This window comes from Python bivittatus, unplaced genomic scaffold (genome assembly GCF_059951505.1).
Source record: "Python bivittatus isolate LINGU-HERP-01145 unplaced genomic scaffold, Pbiv_v1 ctg000350_np1212, whole genome shotgun sequence".
In the NCBI taxonomy this organism is placed as follows: domain Eukaryota; kingdom Metazoa; phylum Chordata; class Lepidosauria; order Squamata; family Pythonidae; genus Python; species Python bivittatus.
The window spans coordinates 26,394,753-26,419,192 of NW_028277074.1; the positions used below are offsets into that span (position 1 = coordinate 26,394,753).

At 37.0% G+C, this 24,440-nt stretch overlaps 1 protein-coding gene across 5 annotated transcripts; it reads right to left on the bottom strand.

Moving 5' to 3' along the window:
- Positions 1–1,130: 1,130 nt before the first annotated feature.
- Positions 1,131–24,432, bottom strand: OTC (ornithine transcarbamylase). 5 transcript variants are annotated; one of them, XM_088144779.1, is made up of 12 exons: positions 24,309–24,432; positions 23,923–24,090; positions 22,231–22,290; positions 19,645–19,789; positions 19,020–19,101; positions 15,628–15,715; positions 14,217–14,370; positions 11,436–11,558; positions 9,566–9,619; positions 9,335–9,484; positions 6,719–6,856; positions 1,131–5,477 (listed from the first exon to the last, which is right to left on the bottom strand). In XM_088144779.1, exons 1-12 carry the CDS (start codon positions 24,356–24,358, stop codon positions 5,418–5,420), a joined length of 1,272 nt encoding a protein of 423 aa, XP_088000905.1. In that variant the 5' UTR covers positions 24,359–24,432; the 3' UTR covers positions 1,131–5,417. The 5 variants fall into 5 exon arrangements, with proteins under 5 accessions (XP_088000905.1, XP_088000904.1, XP_088000906.1 ...); XM_088144778.1 differs by having other exon boundaries at positions 23,923–24,093; positions 24,309–24,409; XM_088144780.1 differs by having other exon boundaries at positions 24,198–24,398.
- Between the last annotated feature and the right edge of the window lie 8 nt (positions 24,433–24,440).

The following is a 24,440-nucleotide window of genomic DNA, read 5'->3' on the forward strand; positions in this document are numbered from 1 at the left end:
TGGCTATTTCAGAAGTCTTCTGGAGACTGAGTCTTTTTAATCTCTTCTGTTACAGATGATATTCCTTGGTGCATGGGTTGTTTGTTACTTATATTGATGTTTTATTATGTTGTTATAGTTATATTATGTTTTACCTTTCATCTGTTCTGAGAGGACTGTAAACTGTGCAGTCGGGTAATTAGAGCAGCATATAAACCTAGCAAATAAATAAATAAATTGCCACATTAAAGCCGAACAAATTACATTGCTCTAATTGTCTGCTGTTGCTGGCTTTTCCCCTTCTCTAGAGTCTGTTGAATTAATGAATGGTCTGTTTGGTTTGGACTACTAGAACTCCCTAATCTAGAGCTACTAGATCTGTGCTGCTGCAAACATCCAGGTGACCTATGGATAGTAGCAAAGATATGGAAATCTGTAACTGTGGCAGTCCTCCCTAATCTCCATACATTTATGAAAATCAGTGGATTTAGAATTCTAAGGGAGGCTTAACCTGGTCTCCTCTGGTGAAGGACATCCATGCCTTCTATATCATTCTGTAACCATGGCCTAAATAAATAGTAGGTAATTATATTACTTTTTGGCATCAGGAATTTTCTCAGTAATAATGAAAGTAATACATTCACAAAGTCTGAAGGCTTTTCTTTTGGGGTTGGTGATGAGCAGATTCAGGGTACACAGTGTAAAGCATGGAGTGAGCAACATCGCAGTTCTGCACTAAACATGTAGTTTGGATGAGCGTCACAGTGCTCACCAAACAAGCACTATTTTCATTTATTTTTGACTCTCTTAAAAAGAGTCTTTCACTTTTTCTGTATTTTCTCATTTCAGTTCCACCATTCACTCATGTCATCTGACAGAATAGCTCCCTCCATCATATTCTGAGCATTGCACAATTTTTCCCCACTTCTTTCATTATCACGATCCACTGAACACCAGCAACCTATTAATTCTTACTTCTATGTTTTTCATTTGATTAATAGATGTATGCTCTTTACTATAATCCTTTTGCATTCTAGCTCAGTCTTCCATACGGCATGGTCATATAGTCGAGTGGAGTAGGTGGCCATAATAAATATAATAAAATAAACACATTAATTAAAAATGGTCATGAACAAAAGGGCCCATGAATATTGGTCTTTAATGGTGCCTGCCCATCATAGCATTAGTATACCAAGACTTTCACAAAATATGTTTTAGTAAAATAAAAAAAGAGTAGACTAGTTTACCAGCCTTAATCATATCCATGCCACTTCCTGCTAATTGTAGGGAACAATACTTAGCAATTTTGGCAATTGGGCCAGTATAAGCACAGTCAACACCCTCTTTTATGACAGCATGCTCATGGTATTCTATGTAAGCTAAGATTTCTAAGATACAGACTGCATGCCAACACATTGTTACCTGTATCCCACCTATTAGGAGGTACATGCAATGTATTGACACCTTTAGAATAGAGTTTTACTTAAAAAAACAAACAAACCATATGGGTGCCCATAATTGGTATCAGAGCAAAAACAAATGTGCCATCTGCAAAAAAGTTACATTAAAAATAACATAATAATAGAAATAATCTCTAAAACTTTTCCTTGTTACACATTATGGGATACTACCAGCTCAGTGCTTTATTACTATATAGGAGGGAAGGTCATCCTTTTGGTAGTCAAAGGCTGCCCTTAACATTTGGTTGAGGGATACAAAATGAGTGAGGACTCACATAGGCAGGACTTTTTCCCCTTGCTTTTTGCCCTTAACAGAGTTTGGTGCATTCCTTTGTTTTAATCTATGCTATGACTGTTTTAAAGCTGACAATAATTTTTCATGGTTCCCCTTCAAAAGAAAAAAAAAAGTAGCAGATAACTGTGCTGTCAGTTTTCAGTGATCATAGTCACAGGTTTCTTCAAATACCACAAAAAGGGGCTGGCAAGTGGGGTGGAATCATATTGCCCATTTCTGCTATGGAGTCTATAGGGATGTTCTTTTCAGAAAGAGAAGAAAATTGTGTCATTTGCTGTTGCCCTTTGAAATTTCCTGCATATGGGTGAGTAGGCTTCAGAAAGAAAAGAAAAAGTTCATACATTTCCTCAACCATAAGCTCTTCTTTATAGTATGAATCAAAGATAGGACAACCTATGACTCTGTCAAAGACATTGGATCTCCACTCTAATTAGTGCAGTTAGCACAGCTAATTCTCAAGAAAGATAGGAGTTGAATTCAACAACAGAAAGGCCACATCCTTGAATAGACTGTTGTGGGAGCCCTTTTTTTCAACTAATAATAATTCATGGCTCATATGCCCTTGCCATTCTGTAAGATCTGCAAGCCAATATCCAATATTAACTTTATTTATTTTTTAATCCTTTAACTTTCAAACTATATAATTCTGTGCATCCATAATAATCCCCTGGAAGGGTAGCAAATACTCAGTTTTGGTGAATCTGCAGCTGACTCAGGTGAAATAACCTTCCATGAGAGGTCACAGAATTAGACTTTGGAGAAAAGCCAATCTACACTGCAAAGGATCCATACACACTTAAGGAGCAACATTACCTGGCATATCCATCTAGCCCAAGATCAATCTCATACTTGAAATATAATTTGCTAATTTATGTGAGTATAAGGTATGGTCCTACACTATCAAGTTCCAATTAGCAACCTGGAGAGGCGAAGACAGACTTTTTAAAAAGGCACTAAAATCCTAATAAAACAAAATATGGCATTTTCCAGGGGCACAGGATTTGAGTGAGGCAAAGCAGAATCCACACAACACAACAAAACCAAACTGGAATGCTTCATGAGTGTTACAGCACTTCATAGTAAGTACTGCAGATAGAAGACCCAATGCCTTGCAAAAAGGGCTGTACTGTTTACATTTCTCTATAAACACCAGGATGCTGAGGGAAAGAGGACAAAAGGAAAGAAGTCATGACTGAGAGGTCACTTGACCTCCTTTGATTCTTGTAATCATAGGAATCCTCTCAGAAGCTGTGGGGAGTAGGCATTATAACATTCCATATTGTGCATCAAACCACTCGGTGAAGATACCTGTTTCTCCCCCTCCATCTGTTACTTTCCCAAACTTGCTGCTACTCTTCACACCTTATTGAATGGGGCCCAGCTGAATTAACATTTCCCCAATTTTAAAAATTCCTTCTGCACAGCCTTTTTAATCTGTCTGAAATTTGATAGGATTTATTTTCACTGCAGGACAATTATGCCTTCTTATGTAATTTCCCAAAACAAGAAACAAACAAAAAGGGAAAACTGTGCACTTATTTCTTAAAATTTTCTTTCCATCATAATGTTCCTGCAAAGTTCATTCCATTCTTTTGGGGAAAACCCCAACAGATGTTTGTATTTTTAACATACTTGTCAGCGAAGGTATCATCTTGCTTTGGAATGGGCCTTCAGATGAAATGGGCAATCCCCGATTCAAGTCAAAGAGGGCTATTCCCTAAATAGCGAACTGAGCCTTGAACCAGTTTTTCTAATCAAAGCATATTTATACTAGATGCAGTAGCTCTATTGTCTTCAAAAGAGCAAATTAATCTTCCTTGATGCGTTTTTCAACATATGGCAAAACACAAGTTAAACTTTGCATACATGTTGTGCAAACTGCAAGGAAATTAAATCTGTCAAGAGAATCTGACTCACAGGATATACTATTAAGTGAAATAATGTGCCATGAAAAAGTCAGCATGTCCATTATAACAATCTTTGCATTCTCTTGGAAATGTTGGTCTTGTGATAGTGGCTATAAGCATTTGGGAAAGCATTTGGGAAAGAGTTGACTGAATAAATGCATAAGGAGAGAGAGATAATGTCCCTTAGCTATTTAAACAAATTAAGTATTCTGTTTATTTGTTTAAAATTGTCCTACCAAATATACTAATGTAGGCTCTTGTGGCAGCTTAACATTTTAAATGGCTTATAATACATTGTAGTCTTTAAAGCATCCAAAAACTATTTAAAGAATTTTATATGGAGCCCAGTAGGTACAGAAATGGAACTGCTCTGCAGCTGTGCTCAAGTTAGATTTTAGTTTTCCTGTTTATTGGTTGTAGGCTCCACTTCCAAATTTGTAATTTGTAAAATATACATAGTTAATATATAGAGGAATGGATGGGCAATTTTTTGGTAGCTGGGGCTGTAGTGGTGGGAGGAGGGAATGATGCAAAGTAGGTGGGAATGCACCACTATGTGGGTGGACCCAGGATTTTGTTTTTACTTAGATTTGGAAGAAGAGGCATAGGCATTCATGGAGAAATAAGGAAAGACAAATGACAACACATTGTAACATCATGAAAACAATGTGACTTATCTACTTGCATCAAACATCATAATACAACTCCTGCAAATTACATAATCATGACACATGATGACAACATGACACATGTCATTTGGATGCCATCATGGCTTATAATGTATGGCTATGGGAAGGGGGGGGGTTTAAAAGATGTTGAATGCATTTGAAAGCTTGTGTTACAATTGCAATTTGTTTCTTTCCTCAAAATGACAGTAACTCATGTCATGTCATTAGAGGGAGCTCCAGGAGCTGCATAAAAGCAGCTTATGGACCACTCTATCCTGGGATGTCAAGTTATTCAGTCAACATAAAGTGTTATGAATACTGTATGCATATATCATCAAATGTATTGTACCTAAAGTACTAATTTTAAATGTTTTGGTACATTTTTTGTGCTGAATAGTGTATTGGAATGTTTGGAGAAGAGCAAAATCTGAAGGATAATTATATATTCCATACAATAGCTTGAGAAGTATAGGCAAGAACATTATAATTTCAAAGAGAAAATTTGGCAAGCTTACCTGGTATGACAGTTTATTAATTAGACCAAAATACTGTTCTTTTCAGGGAACTCCAGCATAAAAGTAGATATAATGGATCAATTCAAGGTATAGTATTTGAAAAGAAAGACCTTAGATTTGTTCCAATTGGATCTGAAATATATGCAATTTGTTCTCTTTCTCTCCCCCCCACCCCACCCCAAATGCACAGGGACATAGCTGGTCATACTGTCCAAGATCAGCAGGGAAATACAGCTTTTGAGAAAACTGCAGTGATTTTTACAGTAATGGCTCCAGGACATGTTTATGAGGTCACTTCTACCTCTGCAATGTCAAGCCATTGTCTGGATTTTGAAATTATCCATTTGCTAAAATACTAACTATATGGGAATCTAATCAAAATGCAGACTGCAGAACAGGAAGACAACAGAAAAAGAAATGCAGCTGCAATGTTTAAATGATAGGACAGATGCAGTATGAAAATATGACAGGAACTTTTGCAATTTTGTTAAATAATGACCACTGGTTTGATCTTGGTTTTGAAAGAAAAAGTGCCTTTATACAGCAAATTATTTTGCTGGTAAAGAATATTTTCTTTGGCAGCAACCTCAAAATCAAAATGTAGGCATTTGCAGCTGTGGTGAATAATCTGTCAGCAGGGAAACCATCACAGCCTAGAGGAGAGAATTAATACAATTACACTGGGAAAAATATCACATACATAATGCAGGTTTAGTTTGTTAGATTAATAACTGATAAAATCAATTGGTCATGACTAATTCATCCCATTGTTTTCAGTGGCACCAAAATCCAACCCAATGTTTGCAGGCAACATTGGAGGTATATGTAGAATGATAGTGAAGTAGAATATATATGCAGAGTGCTTTTATCTCAATATTAGTATGTCAATGCATAAGAACATTGCTGAATGAGACTAAAGATGTATCTAGTCCAGGATCCAATTTTCCCCAAAGACTAACTAGATATCCATGGGAATGTTACAGATGATACACAGGAACCAAAAACTTCTTCTGTTTACTGCTAGCTGGCAAATGGAGTTCCAAGCTTTGCTGCTTGTGATCTTGCAGTTAGCATACAATCATGATCACTAGTACCCAATGATAGCCTTATAATCAATGAATTTGTCTAACCTTTTAGAATGGCCTATAGTTATTGACCATCACCAGTTTTTGTGGTGATGGATTTATCTATCTTAAAAAACATAATTGGCAGGAGAGAGCAGGGAAAACTGCAAAGTGTGGCTTTTGAAATTCTTTCTAATCCCTTAATAATAAATCCACTTTGGGTCACATGACTGAAAGGGAGGAGGGAGGGGCCTTAGAATAGAGGAATTGTGACATTCCAAGTCTCTGCCCAACTCTATCTCCTATAGAGATGCATTGGGAGATTTTTTAGAGATTTTTTTCTCTGTCAGCTCATGTTATTGATGCTCCTGACTTAGCCTGAAGGGCGCTGCCTTCTACATAAGGCTTTTTCATTCAGACAGAAATTCTGACTAACCACAGTTTCTGTCTCCATGTTAAGAACCATGAAACTGTGGAGGACAGCTTTTTCAAACTCAGCCAATAGTACATTGAACAAGAAGTGTGTCTAATGAATACATAATAGTGAGACTATTTCCATCAAAACTTCCTTGCCTGTTCCTGTTTTTAATACTCAGTCCCCATATACTTAGTCAATCTGGGAACGGGAAAACCCATTTATGCCATTTTGCTTATAAGCATAAAAACCTAAAGACGATTTAGTCAAGGCTGAAATAATTGCTATCAGTGCAGGCTTCAAATTTAATATCTATTGGGAAGTTGGTGTGATTCTGACTATCAGAAAGAAAAACAGAATAAAGCTCCATCATATACAGAAGAGAACTGCTGACAGCTGACTACAATGCCCATACCATAATAGTCCATTTCCTGTTTTCAGCCTCTTGAAAAACCAGTGACTTTGGAGAATAAAATACTTCGTCATTAACTTCTTCTGGCTTTCTGGGTAAGCAGTGTAAAAAAGTCCAATCAGGAGCAGCCTCTTGCCCAGTCTAAAAATTTAGAAGAAATACATATATTTGAATCTCATAGGTAGGTAATGCTGCAGCATGAAGGCAAAACTTATAAGTTCACAGTTGGAAAGATGTACAACTTACCATATTTATTAAAACTGGACAATTATTGACAATAACAGCTAGATCATGATAATGAAAATAAGGCTGAGCAGTGCTTCAAATTTAAAGGCAAAAACTTGTTTCTGGGTGATTGAGCATAAATTTAGCACCTGTTTTCAACTTTTTAAAACAGCTGCATCTTTTCCCAGGATTGCACAGTTGCTCTTCCTGCTATAGCACAAACCTACAAAAAGGCATGTTTGGTTTAAGGAATTCCAAACAGGTGTTACGTTCTTGCCCTTATGCACTATGAAGTACATACTCTTTCGCCTGTACAGATCTGAAGTGCTGTACACCTCTATACTGTAAGCTTTAAAACTAATATAAATATTTTACTTCTGGTAGTTTTGTCCTTCAGTTATTATCCTGGGATGTCAAGTTATTTAGTCCAACATAAAGTATTATGAATACTGTATATATATATATCACCAAATGTATTATAACCTAAGGTATGAATTTTAAATGTTTTGGTACATTTTTTGTGCTGAATAATGCATTGGAATGTTTGGAGAATAGTAGTAAGTTCCTTATCCTGTGCTACTGAATTGCATGTGAAGCAGTGGTGTCTTACGGTAAACTTTGCAGACCAAGCACAAAGAGCAAATATCCTCTTCTACTATGCAATCAACTTTTACAAAGCCAGAACAAAAACACATAGGAGTGTGTGTGTGTGTGTGTGTGTACACATACATACAGATACATGTGTGCATGTGGATACAGTATACATGTGCGCACACACACACTACACAGTATAACATAAAAGATTAATGAAAAAAGAGAGAGATACATGCCCATCTGGCATATCACTGTGGCAACATGGTAGCTATCAAAAAGCAGCAATAAAACATGGTTCATCTGTATTAAAACACAGAGTATTATGTCATATGTTCCAGACTGGATGGTCAGAAACCACAGAAGACATGTGGTCCCTCAAATAGCCAGGCCCTGTGCCATGAAATGCTTTCTAGGTGATAACCCGCACTTGGAAGCTTACAGGCAACCAGTGCAGCTCATGGAATAGTGTCACATGGGGATACTAAGGCATGCCCATCACTACCCACACTGTTGCATTCTGGGCGAGATGTAGATTCTGATTGGTCTCCAAGGGCAGCCCATGTACAGCACATTGCAGTAGACCAACCATGAAGTGATTAGGGCATAAGTGACCATCTCAAGGGCTTCTCTATGTAGGAATGGGTGCAAATAGTGCACTAGATGCGCAAAGGCACTCTTGGCCAAAGCTGCCACTGCTCTTTCAACATGAGCTATGAATCCGAGACCACCACCAGATTGCCTATCAGTCTTAAAAAGGTAAGTGCAACTCAATCCAAGACTAAAGAGGGAGGTCCCAGATCCTATTTTAACATACAGAAACATATTATCTGTTTTTATATTTGTAATAAGTGTATTAGCATGGTTCACGCTGATTTTACAGATACTCAAGCAGCAAAATTTAGAGAAGGAAAAAGAAATATTCACTGCACATCTTTTAATAAGAAAATATCACTCAGCTCAGTACAAGCAATCCAAAATCTACAGAAAATGTCCAGTAAGCAGAGCATGTTTGAACTGATTGAAAACTCTCATTAAACTCAATATGAGAGTTAAGATAGAAAGAAATAAAACAGAAGTAGCTTTAGTTTTATATATGAAATATACATTTAGCTAATACTTCATAAAATACTAATTTAGTTTGCAGGCTGGAAAATTGCCAATACTTTATATTACAGTCTCAATGCATTTAGCACCAATATATGTTTTTTTTTTCTTTTTACAGTGAAATCCGTTCCTTTATCCACATGCGTTCCATGTATTTAATAATCCATGATTTATTGCACTCTATTATAGGAGATGGAAAATTACCCCATATTGTGAAGAACAGATTTCTCTTACTTTTTGCCATATCCATATTACAGGATATCAGGTATATAAAAAAAATGTAAAGGCATTACTTTTTTAAAAAAGTTCTACCTTAGAAACTAATCTGTGCAAGTTCTAACTCATATGAAACTGAACATTGTAGGTGCAATAAGTAGATCATTTACTACCCACAACACATGGCCTAATATTAATTATTGCATACTGCCACATGTAAGATTAGATTCAAACTGGACAGCAAAACTTCCCAAGGGACATCTTCAAACTGGATTACATTAATTTTTAGTCCCATCCTCCCCTTAATAGGAGTTGGTTATTCTTGCTGCATTGCAGTTTCTTTAGAGTAACTGAAAGTTTTAATCAAAATACATCTCTCCTTTAATTCTTCCCAAATAAATTAACAAATCCTTAGTGATATTTTTGAAGCTAATTTTTAAAAGTCACTAAACCACAGAATGAAAGAAAAATGCATTTTACCTCCATTGTTATTTGATAACCTTGGAAAGCCTTCAGTCTCTTTTGTTTCTCTTCTTCTTGCCCCATACTTATCCATGTGTCTGTAATTAAAACATTGGCCCCCTTTGCAGCTTCCAATGGGTTAGTTGTGAGAAGCAATTTGGTGCAGTACTGATGCAAATAAAGGAGAAGAGGAATGCTAAGTTAACATACTGTAGACTAGAAATCAATTTTAAAATTTCACGCTCATACCTTTATAGAATATTCTTCAGCTATTTTGATTACTGTGGGATCTGGCTCAAAACCCTATCAAATGAGAAGAAAAAATATTACAATGTATTCTAATATTGATAAAACTACTGCCAACTTTCTGAATATGGAGTAATTATAAAATGCCCAGCCTTATAATGGCTTCCCTACTTAGCAGGGTAAAAGGATCTCTATGCTGAAATGTGTGTTATGTCACAATTTAACTTTCGCTGAATTAAAGTCTGCTCCTTAATGAGTCTCCACCAGAAAATAAAATAATATTTCTCTAATTTGCACCTTTTTATTACAGTTACCTGGATGACTGGTGGGTACTCAACACATTTAACTTGGGTTTTCTACCTACACAATAAGTGGCATGCCTTAAAAACATAATTCTTCCCATCCTCCTTCAAGGACTGTCATGTTCACTTGATAGATTATTACTGTTATATAATGTCAATATGCTTTCTTTTCAAGTACAATGATAAAGATGTGGCTGTTTTCATTATGATTTGATCTGGAAGGTGACTAGATAGAATGATTCCTTTTTCACCAAATGGTTAAAGTCCTTGCTATATAGAATCATTTCTAGATCTCTATACAGGTAGTCCTCGCTTACTGACCACTCGTCCAGTGACTGTTAGAAGTTGCGACGGCACTGAACGAGTGGTACTTACAACCAGTCCTCAAAATTCCAGCCACTGCAGCATCCCCGTGGTCACATGATCCTGATTCAGATGCTTGGCAATCAGCTTGCACTTACAACGGTTGCAGCAGTGTCCCACGGTCATGTAATTGCCATTTGCGACCTTCCCTGTGGCTTCCCACAAGCAAAGTCAATGAGGAAGCTTGCAGGGAAGGTTGCAAGTCACTCTGGTAAGTCCCCCCCCCCCGCTTTCCTATACACCATGCTGCATTCTCCTTCCCTGGGCCTACCTGTGCTTGCACACATGCACACACCCACCAGCATCCTCCTTCCTGGGCTTCCCTGCAATCGCATGAACCCCATGCCCTCCTGTCTCGGTCTCTCTGTGCTTGTGCCACTTGTTCCACACTGCAGCACCCCCCTCCCCCAACTCACATGCAGCCTGCGCCAGGCCTCCCAGGGCCTCCCTCACCCCCGTGGCACCCCAGTGCTTCTTACCTGGGACTCCCACCACTTCCCGCTTAATAACCCACCATCTTGGGTTACAACGAGAATTGGGACTGCCTGCCTTTGCTAAGCGATGTGGTCATGTGATGTCATGCTTTACAACCTAATTGCTTAGCAACAGCAATCCCAGTCCCAATTACCATCATAACTCAAGGACTACTTGTAGTTTTACGGTATTGCCTGTGTGAAGTAAATGAGCTGATTTATTACTGGCCCAGCTGCAAAATACCCACAGTGGCAAAAAAGGAGGAGGAGGAGGAGGAGGAGGAGGAGGAGGAGGAGGAGCAGGAGGAAACAAAAGCAGAAACAAAAACCCTTTTCTGTCTGTAATACTGAAGCTTAATAAGAGTTCTTCCACTCTACTCCACTCTCTAGGGCAGCTTTTCCCAATGCAGTGTCCTCTGGTTGATAATCCTGAGTTATAGTCTACCATATTTGGAAAGTCCCAGGTTGGCTGAAGGCCGTTCAAAGGGAATAAAGTGAATGGTAGCAAATATTTGCAAGCTACATTTGCAAAATGTGAGCAAGAGATATAATGTGCCCTCTTTTAAGTTATTTTGAGTCCACTCGAGTTCCTTGCAGTTAAAGTCCATGAGTAGACACAGTAGGCAAAGAGATAATTGAGTTACCTCTTCTGAACATCTCATACTATGTTTAAAATCTTTTAAACACTTAAGCATCACAGACTGACTTCTTCTCTTTATGATAAGATTTCCTTACCTTTGGAGTAGCAACATGAAGATTCATCCCAAATTTAGCAGCAGTCAACAGAATAGAGTTCAGAACATTGTTTCCATCACCTATCCAACTGAGGGTCAATCCATTCAAAGACCTATAGTGTTCCTATCCTCAAAAATAAATAAATAAACCACACACACACACACACACAAGAATATAGAAATTGTGATCTTTTTAGATAAGGAGCAGAAAGAAAAAAGATAATAGTTAATTTGGCCAGCAATGGTGCTACATACTTGTTAAATTTAAATAATATTTTAAGAATAAATTACAGCTAATAATTTGGCAATAAGAATTGGTTCTGGTCCATTAAGTGTCAATCTAAATTTCACTTGCTCTGGGTTCCTTATTTCATACATTTCAGGGTATTGTATTTTGTTAATACAATTATTATTACAACTAACTTTATTGTTAATGTATTACCATTTTAGCCAAGGCTAAGGTAATACATTATTATTATAACAATAGATAGAAATTCATATTTAACCTTGCAATAGCTTTTTTTTTTTTTTTGTAGATTGAAATGCTTTCAGCATAATAGTCTTGGATAATTCCAATAGCCATTGCTATCCAATAAAAATTTATTCTCTATTAAATATCTCTAATCCCTCAGCACAGAATAGACAAAATTATATCAGATGATGGAAGCCAAGTATTAGCTCCCATCCGTTGCATCTGTCCTTCTACGCCACAGAAACTAAGGGAAAAAAAGAGAAAGAAATATGGATGATATTGCAGGTATTCCAAGGAGTAACTTATATGGGGATGTATTAGTACAGCAAGTAGGCAGTGAGTTACTATAAAAAAATAGTAAGTCATGTAATAACTGAAAACATATCAATTCTTGACCATAAAATATATTCTAAAAGTGACAAAGGGATAAAAGAGAAAATTCCAGACAAATAGAAAATATGAAAAGGGCTTAATAAATTCTACACTGTTATGAAATTACATGGTGTTATACCTTTCAAAGCAGCTTAAGCAGGCTGACTGCTTCTCATTTTCAATTAGAGTATTTGCTAGTCTATTACTATATAGTTGTTCAATTAGCTCTTCATCTATATTTATTGTAGAAAAAAACAATCACAATACATGGGTATACAGGAAGGCCTTCTGTGCATAGTGCAGAGCTCTCATAGCATTTTAGATATTCTGAAGGGACATTCTGGTATTTCTTTCATGTGTACTGAAAGACACCCAGTTAAAGTTGATTTGTGTGATTCATCCAGGCAAAGAAATGACTGCACTTTAAGCAGCAAGCAGTTGCTAGATCATTAAAAGAAGGCTGCCTATTTTTCATTCACACATTATATATTTTTGTATAAAACAATTATGCAAGGGAGTGTATATAAACATTATTTCATACAAAATATAGTGGTACTGAAAGAAAATAAGCTGAATGGGTACAAGCTTTCATATATGAAGGTTAAATCACCTTTGGGCTTCTTATTTGTTATTATGTGAAGCCTTTGGAATTTGAATTAATTCCAGCAGCTTTGAAAAATATCTGTATCCAGTAAAATGTTTCTTGTATACATATGATCCCATTGACATGAGATAAAGAGGGATAGAGGATTTCAGTTGACAGGAATGGGAAGTGAGGCAAAAGTGCTGCCAGAAGCCAACACCCCAACTCTCATAAGCCTTTGGTTTCACTCCCTATTTTGGGAATATGACTTCAAAGATTCGGACATGTAGGAAATAGCAACAATCACAAATGTTTAGACTGTCCTTGATGATCTGGCACCAGAGTAGTCAATGTTACCAGCATCTCTCTGGTCTAGGAAGTCTCAGTGCATCCAGCTGAGAGATTCCAGGCTAGGTCTTTTTAACTAAAGAGGTTCTGCTTGCTAATGTGAGAAATTGTGGGAAAACTGGGAGCAAGGCAATTTATCTCAGGAAAGGCAACTCAGTCCGAGTGCTTTGAGATCTGGGGAAAAACACTTTGAGGAGATCCCATCTTAATTAACCTACTACAACTGAAGCTGGTAATTTCAATTATTGTTTTCAAGATTCTCTATTATCCCAGGTTAGCATTAAAGATACCTTACTGAAATCTGTGTCCTTCTTGCTTCCTTGGTTCCTGTGTCAAAGAACTTGACAACTGGAGCCACTGCTAATCATCAAATTAAGTTGTAGCCCTCCTTCAAGTTTGGGCAGGGCTTTCTTGATGTTGAACTTTAGCCTAAACTATACTTGGAGCTCTCCAGGGTGCTACCTATTTGCTTACCTTACAGAGCTGACTTCTTTATCAGAAAATGAACCTTTTCGGACTTGAAGTTTTCTTACAGAGTGTAAACTTGTTTTACTTTGTCTTGCTATTTTAGCCAGGAACCAAATTTATGTCTAGTGCATCTGCACATAGATACACTACTAAAATTTACTCTGACTGGGATCAGTGCCTGGAAGAAAAGACCAGTTAAGCTCCTGAAGAAAATAATTAAAAATATATAGCATCTATTGTATATAGTGCACTTCTCTGTATATGATCTCTACATTTCTTATGACAATTTTATAAAATATATCAATATTATTACCCATATACAACATATGAGAGCGAGAGGAAGGTAGTAACAGCAGCTTGGTGGAACATTGCATCTGAAGTAAGATTTGAAACAGGAATTTCTTAACTCCAGTTCAAATCTGAACTCTCTAAAATAGACAATTGTCTATATATTCTTACTACTCAAGTAGGCTGAACTTTTTAGAAGAGCACAAATTGTTAAAAGCTATATTGTTAATCAAAGAATAGAAAGCTATTACCTGAAGTGTAAGATAATCAGCTAAAATCTGGACAGGATGATCAGAATCAGACAATCCATTTATCACTGGGATAACAGCTTCTTCTGCCAATGTGACTAGGTCACAATGTTTATATACTCTGGCCAGGATTGCATCTGTCATGGATGACAACACCCTATAGAGAACAAAATATAAAAGCCTATGCAATGTATCAATATTCCTTCTACCTGAATAATGTTAACCACTTTACACACTTTAAAAATGTGTAGCGCTAAATGACCATGTGCATGAGATGCACACGCACATATACAGTATAAATGTGATGTTATGGAAAAGCAGGCACTGGCTGAGTTCACACATAGTTCTAAGTTGTTGTTTTGTCATTGCTGAATAAACCTCAATTGGCTGACTTTGGCCATAAAAATAGGTTGTAACTGCTAGATTCATATATCATATTTATTCAAAATAAGCAAATAACATTATTGCTTAGGGTGATGTATGACCTCAGCTACTGACATTAAAATATACAGTACATCATTTAAAATACGCAAAGAAAAGTAACTAGTCTTTACATCCTTACAATCCAATTGTATATGTGCCTATACACACACACACATAGACACACACAGAGTTTAAGAAGATGAAGGATTTAAATAACATTTAATCCTATACTACAGAATCTAATGGATTTGGTCTGTGGGGAACATCTTTCCCAGAACAATGGTATTCCTGATAAGTGCAGAAGATAGTCTGCATAAACTGTGGTTTGATATATATTATATTGTAGTGCCTTTTTAAAAATTTCCTTCTAATTGTTGAGGTTTTTCTTATACTGAAATACATTGTTACTGTATTTAGTTTTGAATTTATCAAATTAAGTGGGAAAATTTATCTTTATTAGAAGAGCTTTTCCTTTCTTTTCTGATCAACTTACCTCCACCATTCAGTACCATGTTTTTCTGAGTAATAGTTGTAATTTTATAGCACACTTTAATCCCTGTCCCTGCTTCAAACTAAGTAGACTTTATTTTTCTGGCAATGGACAGAATTCAACAAAATCAGTGCAGTATCCACACAGATAAGTCGATAATTTATGTTTTTGGTTTTTTTTGGCTGCTCCCAGTCTTTATCCCAATATTGGGACCTATATTGGGCAGTATATTAAAATCTATCTTACCTTCCTCTTGCCCATGTTTTAGGAAGGGTGCCATTTCTTACTTTAAAAAGTGTCAAATGTACAATTCTAATGTCCTTAGAATCAAGCCAATCAATTCTGTTGTAGCATCAACTTGAACACACAGAATTAGTTTTTTCCCTTCAATCTTCTTTGGTGAGAGAAAATCTAATCTGTGAATAAAACTCAGTGAGTTTTAATATTTACATTATCTAAAAATGTAAAAGAAAATGAAGAGTCACAGAATATTCTACAAACCGTGCTGTGTCAGAGATGCTTTCATTGACACCCAGGTGAATATCTTGTACCGTAAGGAAACACGGATGTCCTCCAAGAAGTGCAAACCCTAAAACAAACAAACAAACAAACAAATAAGTAAACCTCAATAGCATTTGCTATGCACTTAGATATTCCAGCATCTTCTACATCACAGAAATTCTTCTACACAATGAGTCTGTTCTGGTTCAAAGATGTAATAATATGAATAGTCTGACTCCAAAACTCTACCAAAAAATTAGGGCAAATCTCTGGGGAAAAAAAATCCAATTTCCAGAAGGAATTTTAGTAGCACCACAAATCTTTGATTTTTAAAAGAAGGAATCTATAAAACTATGACTATCTCCTAGGACTATGCATTAATCCAGATTCAAAGAAGAAAGTGTGATTTGGAATTCATGTGAGAATGCACATAGCCCCTCCTTAAATCAAATGAACTTTTTGCAGTGAAAATACATGTTTGCATGTTACATACCAAATTTACTTGCATATATTCTCTAGAATTCTCTTATCAACCTGAGAAGTAAGTAGTAATATGTAAAAAGCTGCAACTTGTAGGGATGGAAAATATTTGTGCCCCATGTTTTGTTGGATTCAGTTCCAGTCAGCATGAGTTTGCCAGAGGAGCTCAGGGTATATGTGGAGATCCAGTCCCCTGTTTAGAGTTTACAGGATCTAGGCACATAGTCTTATATCAATGTGATAATATAATATAATAATACAATATGTATTTATGTATGTAAAAAAATAATATAACCCTTACATCAATATGGTAATACTGTCAATGCCTTTCAGTATTGTCTGCTCCAGTATTCCCTAACCATTGGTCTTCCAGATGTAATACAAATCAGTTCCCATAATTCCTTGCCAGCCTAGAATTATGACATAATCCAATATATGTATAAGGCACTAGATTGGGGAAAGCTGGCCTATTTCAACAGTCAGAAGCTCTTCAGGGTCTCATTACAGCTCTTCCCCTTACCTGCTGTTTGATCCTTTTAATGAGAGGTTATGGAGATAGAACAATGGTCCTTGAAGCATATGCTTCACTGCTGGATTACTGTCTCTCCCCAGTCAGTTTAACTAGTCTGGTTGTCTAAAGACTGATTTGTTTATCCAGAACTATTTTTAAAAAAATGTGTTATCTACAAACTGAGTTTATACTTGTTAGACACAACAAAGCTTATAGATATGATGAAATGTCCTTGTATATTACAACATCAGGGTTTATTTGGAAATCAGTATTCTACTGAACCTTTGCTACCATTGACTTCAATGGAACTGTAACTGTAAATGGCATGGGACTAGGTTATCTGAGGGACCGCCTCTCCCTGAGTATATCAGCCTGCCCCATTAGATCCGGCAGAAAGGGCATCCTGCAGATACCATCTGCCAGGGACCTACATTTGGTAGGTCCCAGGCAGCAGGCCTTCTCTGCTATGGCACCCACCTTATGGAACATTCTCCCCCCACCCTGATATTAGGTCAGCTCTGTCCCTTTTGCTGTTCCAGAAGTCCCTCAAAACCTGATTATGTCACCAGGCCTGGGGGTCCCAGGGAGCTGAAGATTTGTCTAGAAGGCTCTACTATTGATGTGGGTGTACTTATTCTCTCTCTGCCTGGGGTTTTTATTTATTTATATATATATATATATATATATATATATATATATATATATGTTTTAATTAATCTCTATTTTAACATTGACTTTTTATATTTTTAATTGCTTGTTTTTATATATGTATTACAGGGCCGTGGTGGCGCAGCGGCTTAATGACGCTGAAAGTTGCCGGCCAGAAATGGTTGATGCTTCAGCGGTTTGAGTCTAGCCTTCGCGTTAACAGGGTGAGCTCCTGTTTCCTCCCCAGTTCCTGTCAACCCAACAGTTCGAAAACTCACGTGAGTAGATAAATGGTACTCTCACTCCGGTGGGAGGAAAAATGCTGGCGGAGCCTTACAAAAGGAGTCCGGAGCAGTTGCCGGTAAGTGCGAAACCACGCTCGCCCGAAAATGGTGCGAAGCAACAGAAACCCCGCCTCCTACGCTTGCCAGCTGGGCTCTGCTCTAGGAAGGAGGCACTGGCAAACCACTTCCAAAACACCTTGCCTTGAAAACTGCAAGGACTCATCCAAGCAGTCACTGCAGAGTCGGTAACGACTGAGCGCAGATTATTAATATATATATGTATTATTTTTATTTGATTATTGTACGCCGCCCAGAGTCACTTCTCATGAGATGGGCAGCTATATACATTTGATTAATAAATAAATAAATACACACAGGAGATGGAAACGTGGAACAACATAATCAAGTCAGCTCACAGTAAATGGAAGTCCACTCAGTGTAAATAGCAGACACAGAGGGGCTCAGTTCTGATTAGAATGTGGACTTTTCTAATCCTATGCCATGATCCTGACTCTATTCAGTTTCCTTTTTCTGTTCCTTTGACTACAGAACACTGAAATGTGTGTTCTTTAGCAAGGTTTCAAGATTTGCTTTATTCTCACCATAAGATGGCAGCACAGCCATTGCCATATGTTTAATGTTTTGATGTCATACAAAGCAGTGAAACTAATAAGAAATAAGGTTATTATTACTAATATTGTTCAACAAGTGAGTACCACATGATTCTTAAAATCCCTAAAGCATTTCCAATAATAAGAGTGCACAGAATAAGAAGGCATTCTATATAAATCAACGCTTCAGACAGATTTTGTGATTTTTGGTAACTATTAACTCTATTCTGTAAAATTAAAAACTTGCTCTTTCTCTAGGGATACCGGATAGGACAGAAGTCCTAAATCTTTGATTGAAGACATTTTTTTTTCTCCATGACTTCTGAAACACATTGCCAGGCTTCCCCTACCTGATTCTCTGCATGTGTAACTGGGCTGCAGTGCTTATGACTGCCATGCTACTTGGTAGTGATGATAACTGAAGTCCAAGAATGTTTTCGAAGAAAACTGGCACAGAACTATAAAAATCCAATAACCACCTCAATATACTACGGTGGTATATCTTATTACTGGTATCACAGCAGCAACATTATGTGCAGAATTAGACACTTAAATAACCTTGGTCCCTAAAACATCAGAATGCCCAAACTGAATATACTGTGAGCACTTTTTAGTCACATTGGTTTAACTCTGAATGGTTTGAGTGAATTACTTCTGTTACAAATTCTGTTTTACTTATTGTAATGATAGCAAATCATAAATATGAATAACTGTGAGATAAATAATGACAATCCATATTTTTAAAACAATATTGGCCTTCTTTAGGACTCTAAATATATTGTGATTTCATCAGTTAAATATTATGCAGGTCACACAAGAAAATATATGTATAGCCATAATATTTTAGTTTATATTTACCTGCCTCTGTAGATAATCTAGTTCTTGTGCTTCTTTTCTCAAAAATCATGGCTAAAGATTTTCCTTGTAATAAAGGTAAGTACTGAAATACAGGAATGAAAAGGATGTAGGTATGATATACTGATATGTACAATAACCATTTTGAATCAAATTGGCTTATTGTAATTCAGGTAACTTTTGCTGTTGAATCGCTTCCAGAGGAAGGATGGGACTCTTTCATAAATTACACAAATTATTCCGTTTCAGCAGGAAAAGATTTTTAGGTCCTGCTTGAAGAATGCTGGGAGTTGTAGTTCCAAACTAGCTGAAGGACCAGAGATTACCTCTCTCTTATTAAAGGCATAACATAATGCAAGACAGAAACAAAATGTTACGCATGTTTTACTTTTCAAATAAAATTACAGCAAGTGGTACTTATTCCCAAGATCTTCAGCCTAAATATATTAGTCTTAACATATTAAGTATCAGTTAAGATAAGCATGTCATTTTGACAGGCAAGCTAAAATATTTTTAAAACTTCACTAATTTCTGAATACTAATGAATACATCTATAGTTACAGTATCACACAAGAATCTATATGGGAGGGAAAAGCATAAAAAATGAAAGCAGAAATATTCATATTACCTCTTTTTTGTGTTTGATTCTTTTTTTCAAATCTGATGCTACCCAAAGCAAATATTTGATTTCTTCAGGTGTATAGTTTTGCAGGGTTAAGAGGTCCTGGCCTTTTAACTGAATGGAAGTTTCAACAGGTTGCCCATGCTTAGAACTATTAGAAGCAGGGGGCGGGGGGAGAGAAGAAAACAATATTTATAGTTAAGAACTTGGTTTTCAGAAATAATTAGTACTGAGTAGTCATTTATGTTCCCTCTGGATTGTTCATTTCTTTATACTCCCAAACAGGGGTATATAAATGTGCATGATCATATTCATTCTTCATTTCCTTCTGCTAGTGCTCCAGGCATCTCTTTACCTGCTTAATTTCCTGAAGCTCCTCGATAAACCAATGAGACTGCTGGGATCTATGGGTGACAAAAGGCCACTCAGATATAATCTAGATGTAGCACCCTCACCACCTCTGAGTTCCAGAGGTTGGCAAGGTGCACAGAGGAACTTCCCACAAAATCACTGGGGAACTCCTCAAACATCCTCAGAAAACCCAGGGGATCCAACAGGCACCAAGAGCATATATTCTTAACCAGTCTATCACCTCTGTGGAGATTCAGTGTGTCAACAACATGAATGCAAACTAGAAAGTGGTTTGACCATGGCAAAACACTGATGACAATGTCATATCAGATCACATCATGACTTCTCTGAGAAAAAGGCCAGATCCAGTATGTACTGGGCCCAAGATCTCTTGGAATGGTCTGATGGAGGCTATGAATTCCTGAGCCCAGACATACTCTTCCCACAGGGCATGGTAGCTAAAGCTTTCTAGCATCACGTGCCCAGGGACCTTCATCACTGGCCCCACAATGAAATCCTGGAACTCAGGGAGGGCTGATGCTGAGCAGTGGAGCAGTCAGTACACAAACAACAGCCCCATCCTGCCCCAAGACTCAACAAAATGATGGGAATTGTAGATCAACATTACATAGTGAAGGTCACTAGATAAAGAAAGGCTCTTCTGGATTCTGACTGGATGGAGTGGAGAATGGCAGGACAGAAAAGGAAGAAGTAGAGAAAATGTTGAAGAGGCATTTTGAATTTTTCAATCAAAGCAAGACAGATCATAGATTAGATTCTTAGGTTAGGACTAGACCTAAAAATAAATCGCTTTTGAAACTTTCTGTTCAAAATAAAGAGGATATCAATAAATAGATAAAACATATTCAGAAGTTCCTATCATAACTATGCATCATCAAGAGCCCCGACCTTTGTTCTCTATTTTCCTATAAGTACCTGCAAATAGTTATTTCAAATTTGCTTTCCACAGAATTCACATATGGCTCAGGTACTACTCCATAAAATATATGGCAATGACAGTTTTGCAAAACCCCAGTGAAGAAAGGAAAGAATGGAGGAATGGGGCAGCAGCTGGCTGCCATTTTTTGCACTGTCATATTGGACAACTGGAAGGAACAACATATGGCAATGTGTGCACCAACAATGGGCACACTTAGTTATAGTGGTATGACTCTGCAAAAGAATTAAGGCTGGTAGCTGCTGGTAATATTCATAACCTTCAGCAATCTGACACAGCCCTCAATAGCCTACTAGCCATGCTGGCCAAGTGAAAATAGTTCTAATGCATGACTAGGATAAAGTAGTTAAGTAATAAACTAAGAAAAAACAAAAGCACAGCAGACAAGTGTTTAGCAATAAAATACTTACTAGATGAGCTCTCTTTTAATAGCAGATGGCATCATAGGTGTCTATAGCCACATTTTCTTACTTTTCCCATGTAAGTAAATAACCTGTTATGATTTACATGAGGCAACTGGCAAGGTTGCTAGTGAAGACAAAACAGTATTGCAGCCTTTGCCAATTTGGGCACTTCAACTCTCAGAATTTTATGCGATGGCCTTCTTGGTCAAAGAATTACAGGAGGTGAAGTCGATATATTTAGAGAGCACTCAAGCTGGGGAAGGCTGCAACAGTATCTCTTTATTTTCCTCTTCCATATTCACAAGAGATCAAAAGAGATTGAAAACTAATGAATAACTAACTATACTTGGTGACACAATTTTTAACAATACAATTCAATTCTTTTTGTCATATTAGCACCATTCCAAGATTTTGTTAATATAACATTTGCTGCCACCAACAAGTTTCCTTCCACATTATATTGAGACAATTGGAAATACTCCATGACATTTAAAAGAATGAATTGCTCTTAATTTTTCTAAGATTCGTCCCCCTTCCCCACGCTTTTAAAAGTTCTTTACATAATTCCTCAGCTATATCAGATAGGAAAAGAGTCAAAGCCATTTGTAAATAATAGGAAATGTCACTGATCTGAAATACACATGCAGAATTATTTCCACTACGTACAAGTATCAGATACTCTAGAAACAAAGACAGTAATATCACCAGCATACCTATTTTTCAATAAAATTGGTTTGTCTTATGTTTTATGGTTTGGTATATAAATTGACACCACTGAAAAATGAAGATATAGTTTATCAATCTCAGAAATTTTATAGCAGATATTAAAAAGCAGATTATATGGCTCAAGTCTCATCTATGAGATATTTAAACACTTACCGAATACATTGTACCAGACGCGTGTTGATTTTGTGTATATTTGCTGCATTGAGTAAGGATCTGAAATTAAACATATTTATTAAATGATAATTTTTAGTTGTAGAGGAATTTGGTCTAACCACAGCCAGATGAAACAGGGAATGCTTTGGCTTTCAGTGAAAGAGCAAAGCTAAACAATCATGAGATTACATTATCTTTAGCATTTGTTAGCCCTTCAAGCATGGTATGTAACTTGACACAAATTCCATAGATAGTGTCAATAGTTAGCTGAGTTGCAAAATTCATAGTTGCATCATTAGCAGGAGACCAGGTCAACATGTTATTGCAGTATATATGGCTCATTCCAGACATTTTCCATATTGCTAAAGGTCAGCTCATGTTCCTGGAGCAAAGGTGCCCCTCTTTATCACACTGATAATCTTGTGTGCGTGCAGATGTTCCACAGACACAGAGAGATATCCCATTCGTGACCTCTTCATCTCTCTCCTCACTATTATTTGGGGGTGGGGGTTGGGGTGCATATAACCAAATAGTTATCCATGATACTGAATCTCCACACATCACATCTACAGCACCCACTTTTCATTGTATTAAACTCTCTTCCAGGCCTCCAGATGGTTAAAGAAAGCATGTATGACACTATTTCTTAAAGCAGAGGTGGATGTAGCTTAGCTCAGCAGAACAGGAAGGGGATGGGGGGAAGCTTATCTTTCATCTGAGAAAAAGCTTTCCCTGTTACCTATGGCAATTAATTCCTTTATCATGAGCAATTAAGTAAACAGAATTTCTATTTTCTACAACCATAAATGCCAACTGTATTTTGTACAAAGATGGGCACCTTACAGCGATAGTGGTTATAGATCACTGTATTCTTCAGTTGTATTCAGAAGCTGAATCAAACAAATAACCAGTGGGTGATGTTAGTGGAACAGAGAAGAGACTGAGGAGTTGTCTCTCTTATCACAGATACTTCTTGCTATGGAGCTAGCTGGTAATTTATAAGGATTTTATGTTTTAAATAATTCCTAATCCCAGTTTTAATAGAACCCTTCATAGTACAGGGCAAGCAGGATGGAAGCACTGCATTATGAAAAAACTCCAAACAAAGTAGATTCTTTATTGTAATGTTTTGCTTTTTAAAAAATATATTCACTAATATGTCTATCCTCTAAAAGGTTACTGAAACAAAAAGCTGGCAATTTTTTCAAAAAGTAGTTGGGCTACATTTCTAGGATGTTTGAGAAGTAAAAAAATACAGTAGTATTTGGCATATGAGTTTATTATTTATTATTTTTATTATTAAATTTATATGCCACCCATCTCCCCCATAATAGTTTAATGTTTTGAGTTTCCTGAGTAGGCAAAATAAATAAAAAACAAAGTCCCTCATTTTTCTGTGGCATAAACTTTCACAGACAAGAGTGTTTACAGAATTTTGTGCTATAATTATTTAAGATACTATAGTATGCAGTGCTGTTCATTTAATGTGTCTGGCCTTCAGAATAAGTATATATGGTAGAATCCATCTATAGATTGTTCTATAGATGAATGGAATGGGCCTCTCCAAATCTGTTGGTTCTTAGTGTTTCCTGAGCTTGGTTGCTTTCCTGTAGATCTTTCATTACCAAGCGAGGTGAAGATCATCAGTGGGAGGCAAAGTGGGGTTTGATGCTTGTTTATATAATAGCTTGCCCTGCCAGTCTTGGTTGGAGTGTGGTTTCTGCTTTGATGGTTGTTTGACTGGGATGTTGTTTCTTCCCTGATTCTTCATCTGGCCCAAATCTGCACCGATGGATTACAATACCTTCCAGCGTGGATTTTGAAAAAAGTGACGAAGTAGTACGGAGGAGGGAACGGCGTCTGCTTGACAAAAACAGGATTTTTCAGAAAATATTACAAACGGAAGAAGGCAAGAAGGCAGGGTGCAATTATACAGGGGAAGGAGACAATATTAGTCCCATACTAGCCTGGAGTAAGTTTGGGTACCTCGATCTAACATGCTCGATTCCGCTTGTTCAGAATCTAGACTTAACTACACCACTAACCATAATTACTTCCAAGTATATAACTGAACGTACACAACCGCGTCTCCGTTCTCTCCATTTATGTTATGGAGGACTTTACTCATCACCCTCGGAAGCCCCGCTCCGGATGCATTTAACTTGCAGCTCAGTCATTAGCTATTCCTTCGGAAGACGGAGGCCGAGGGG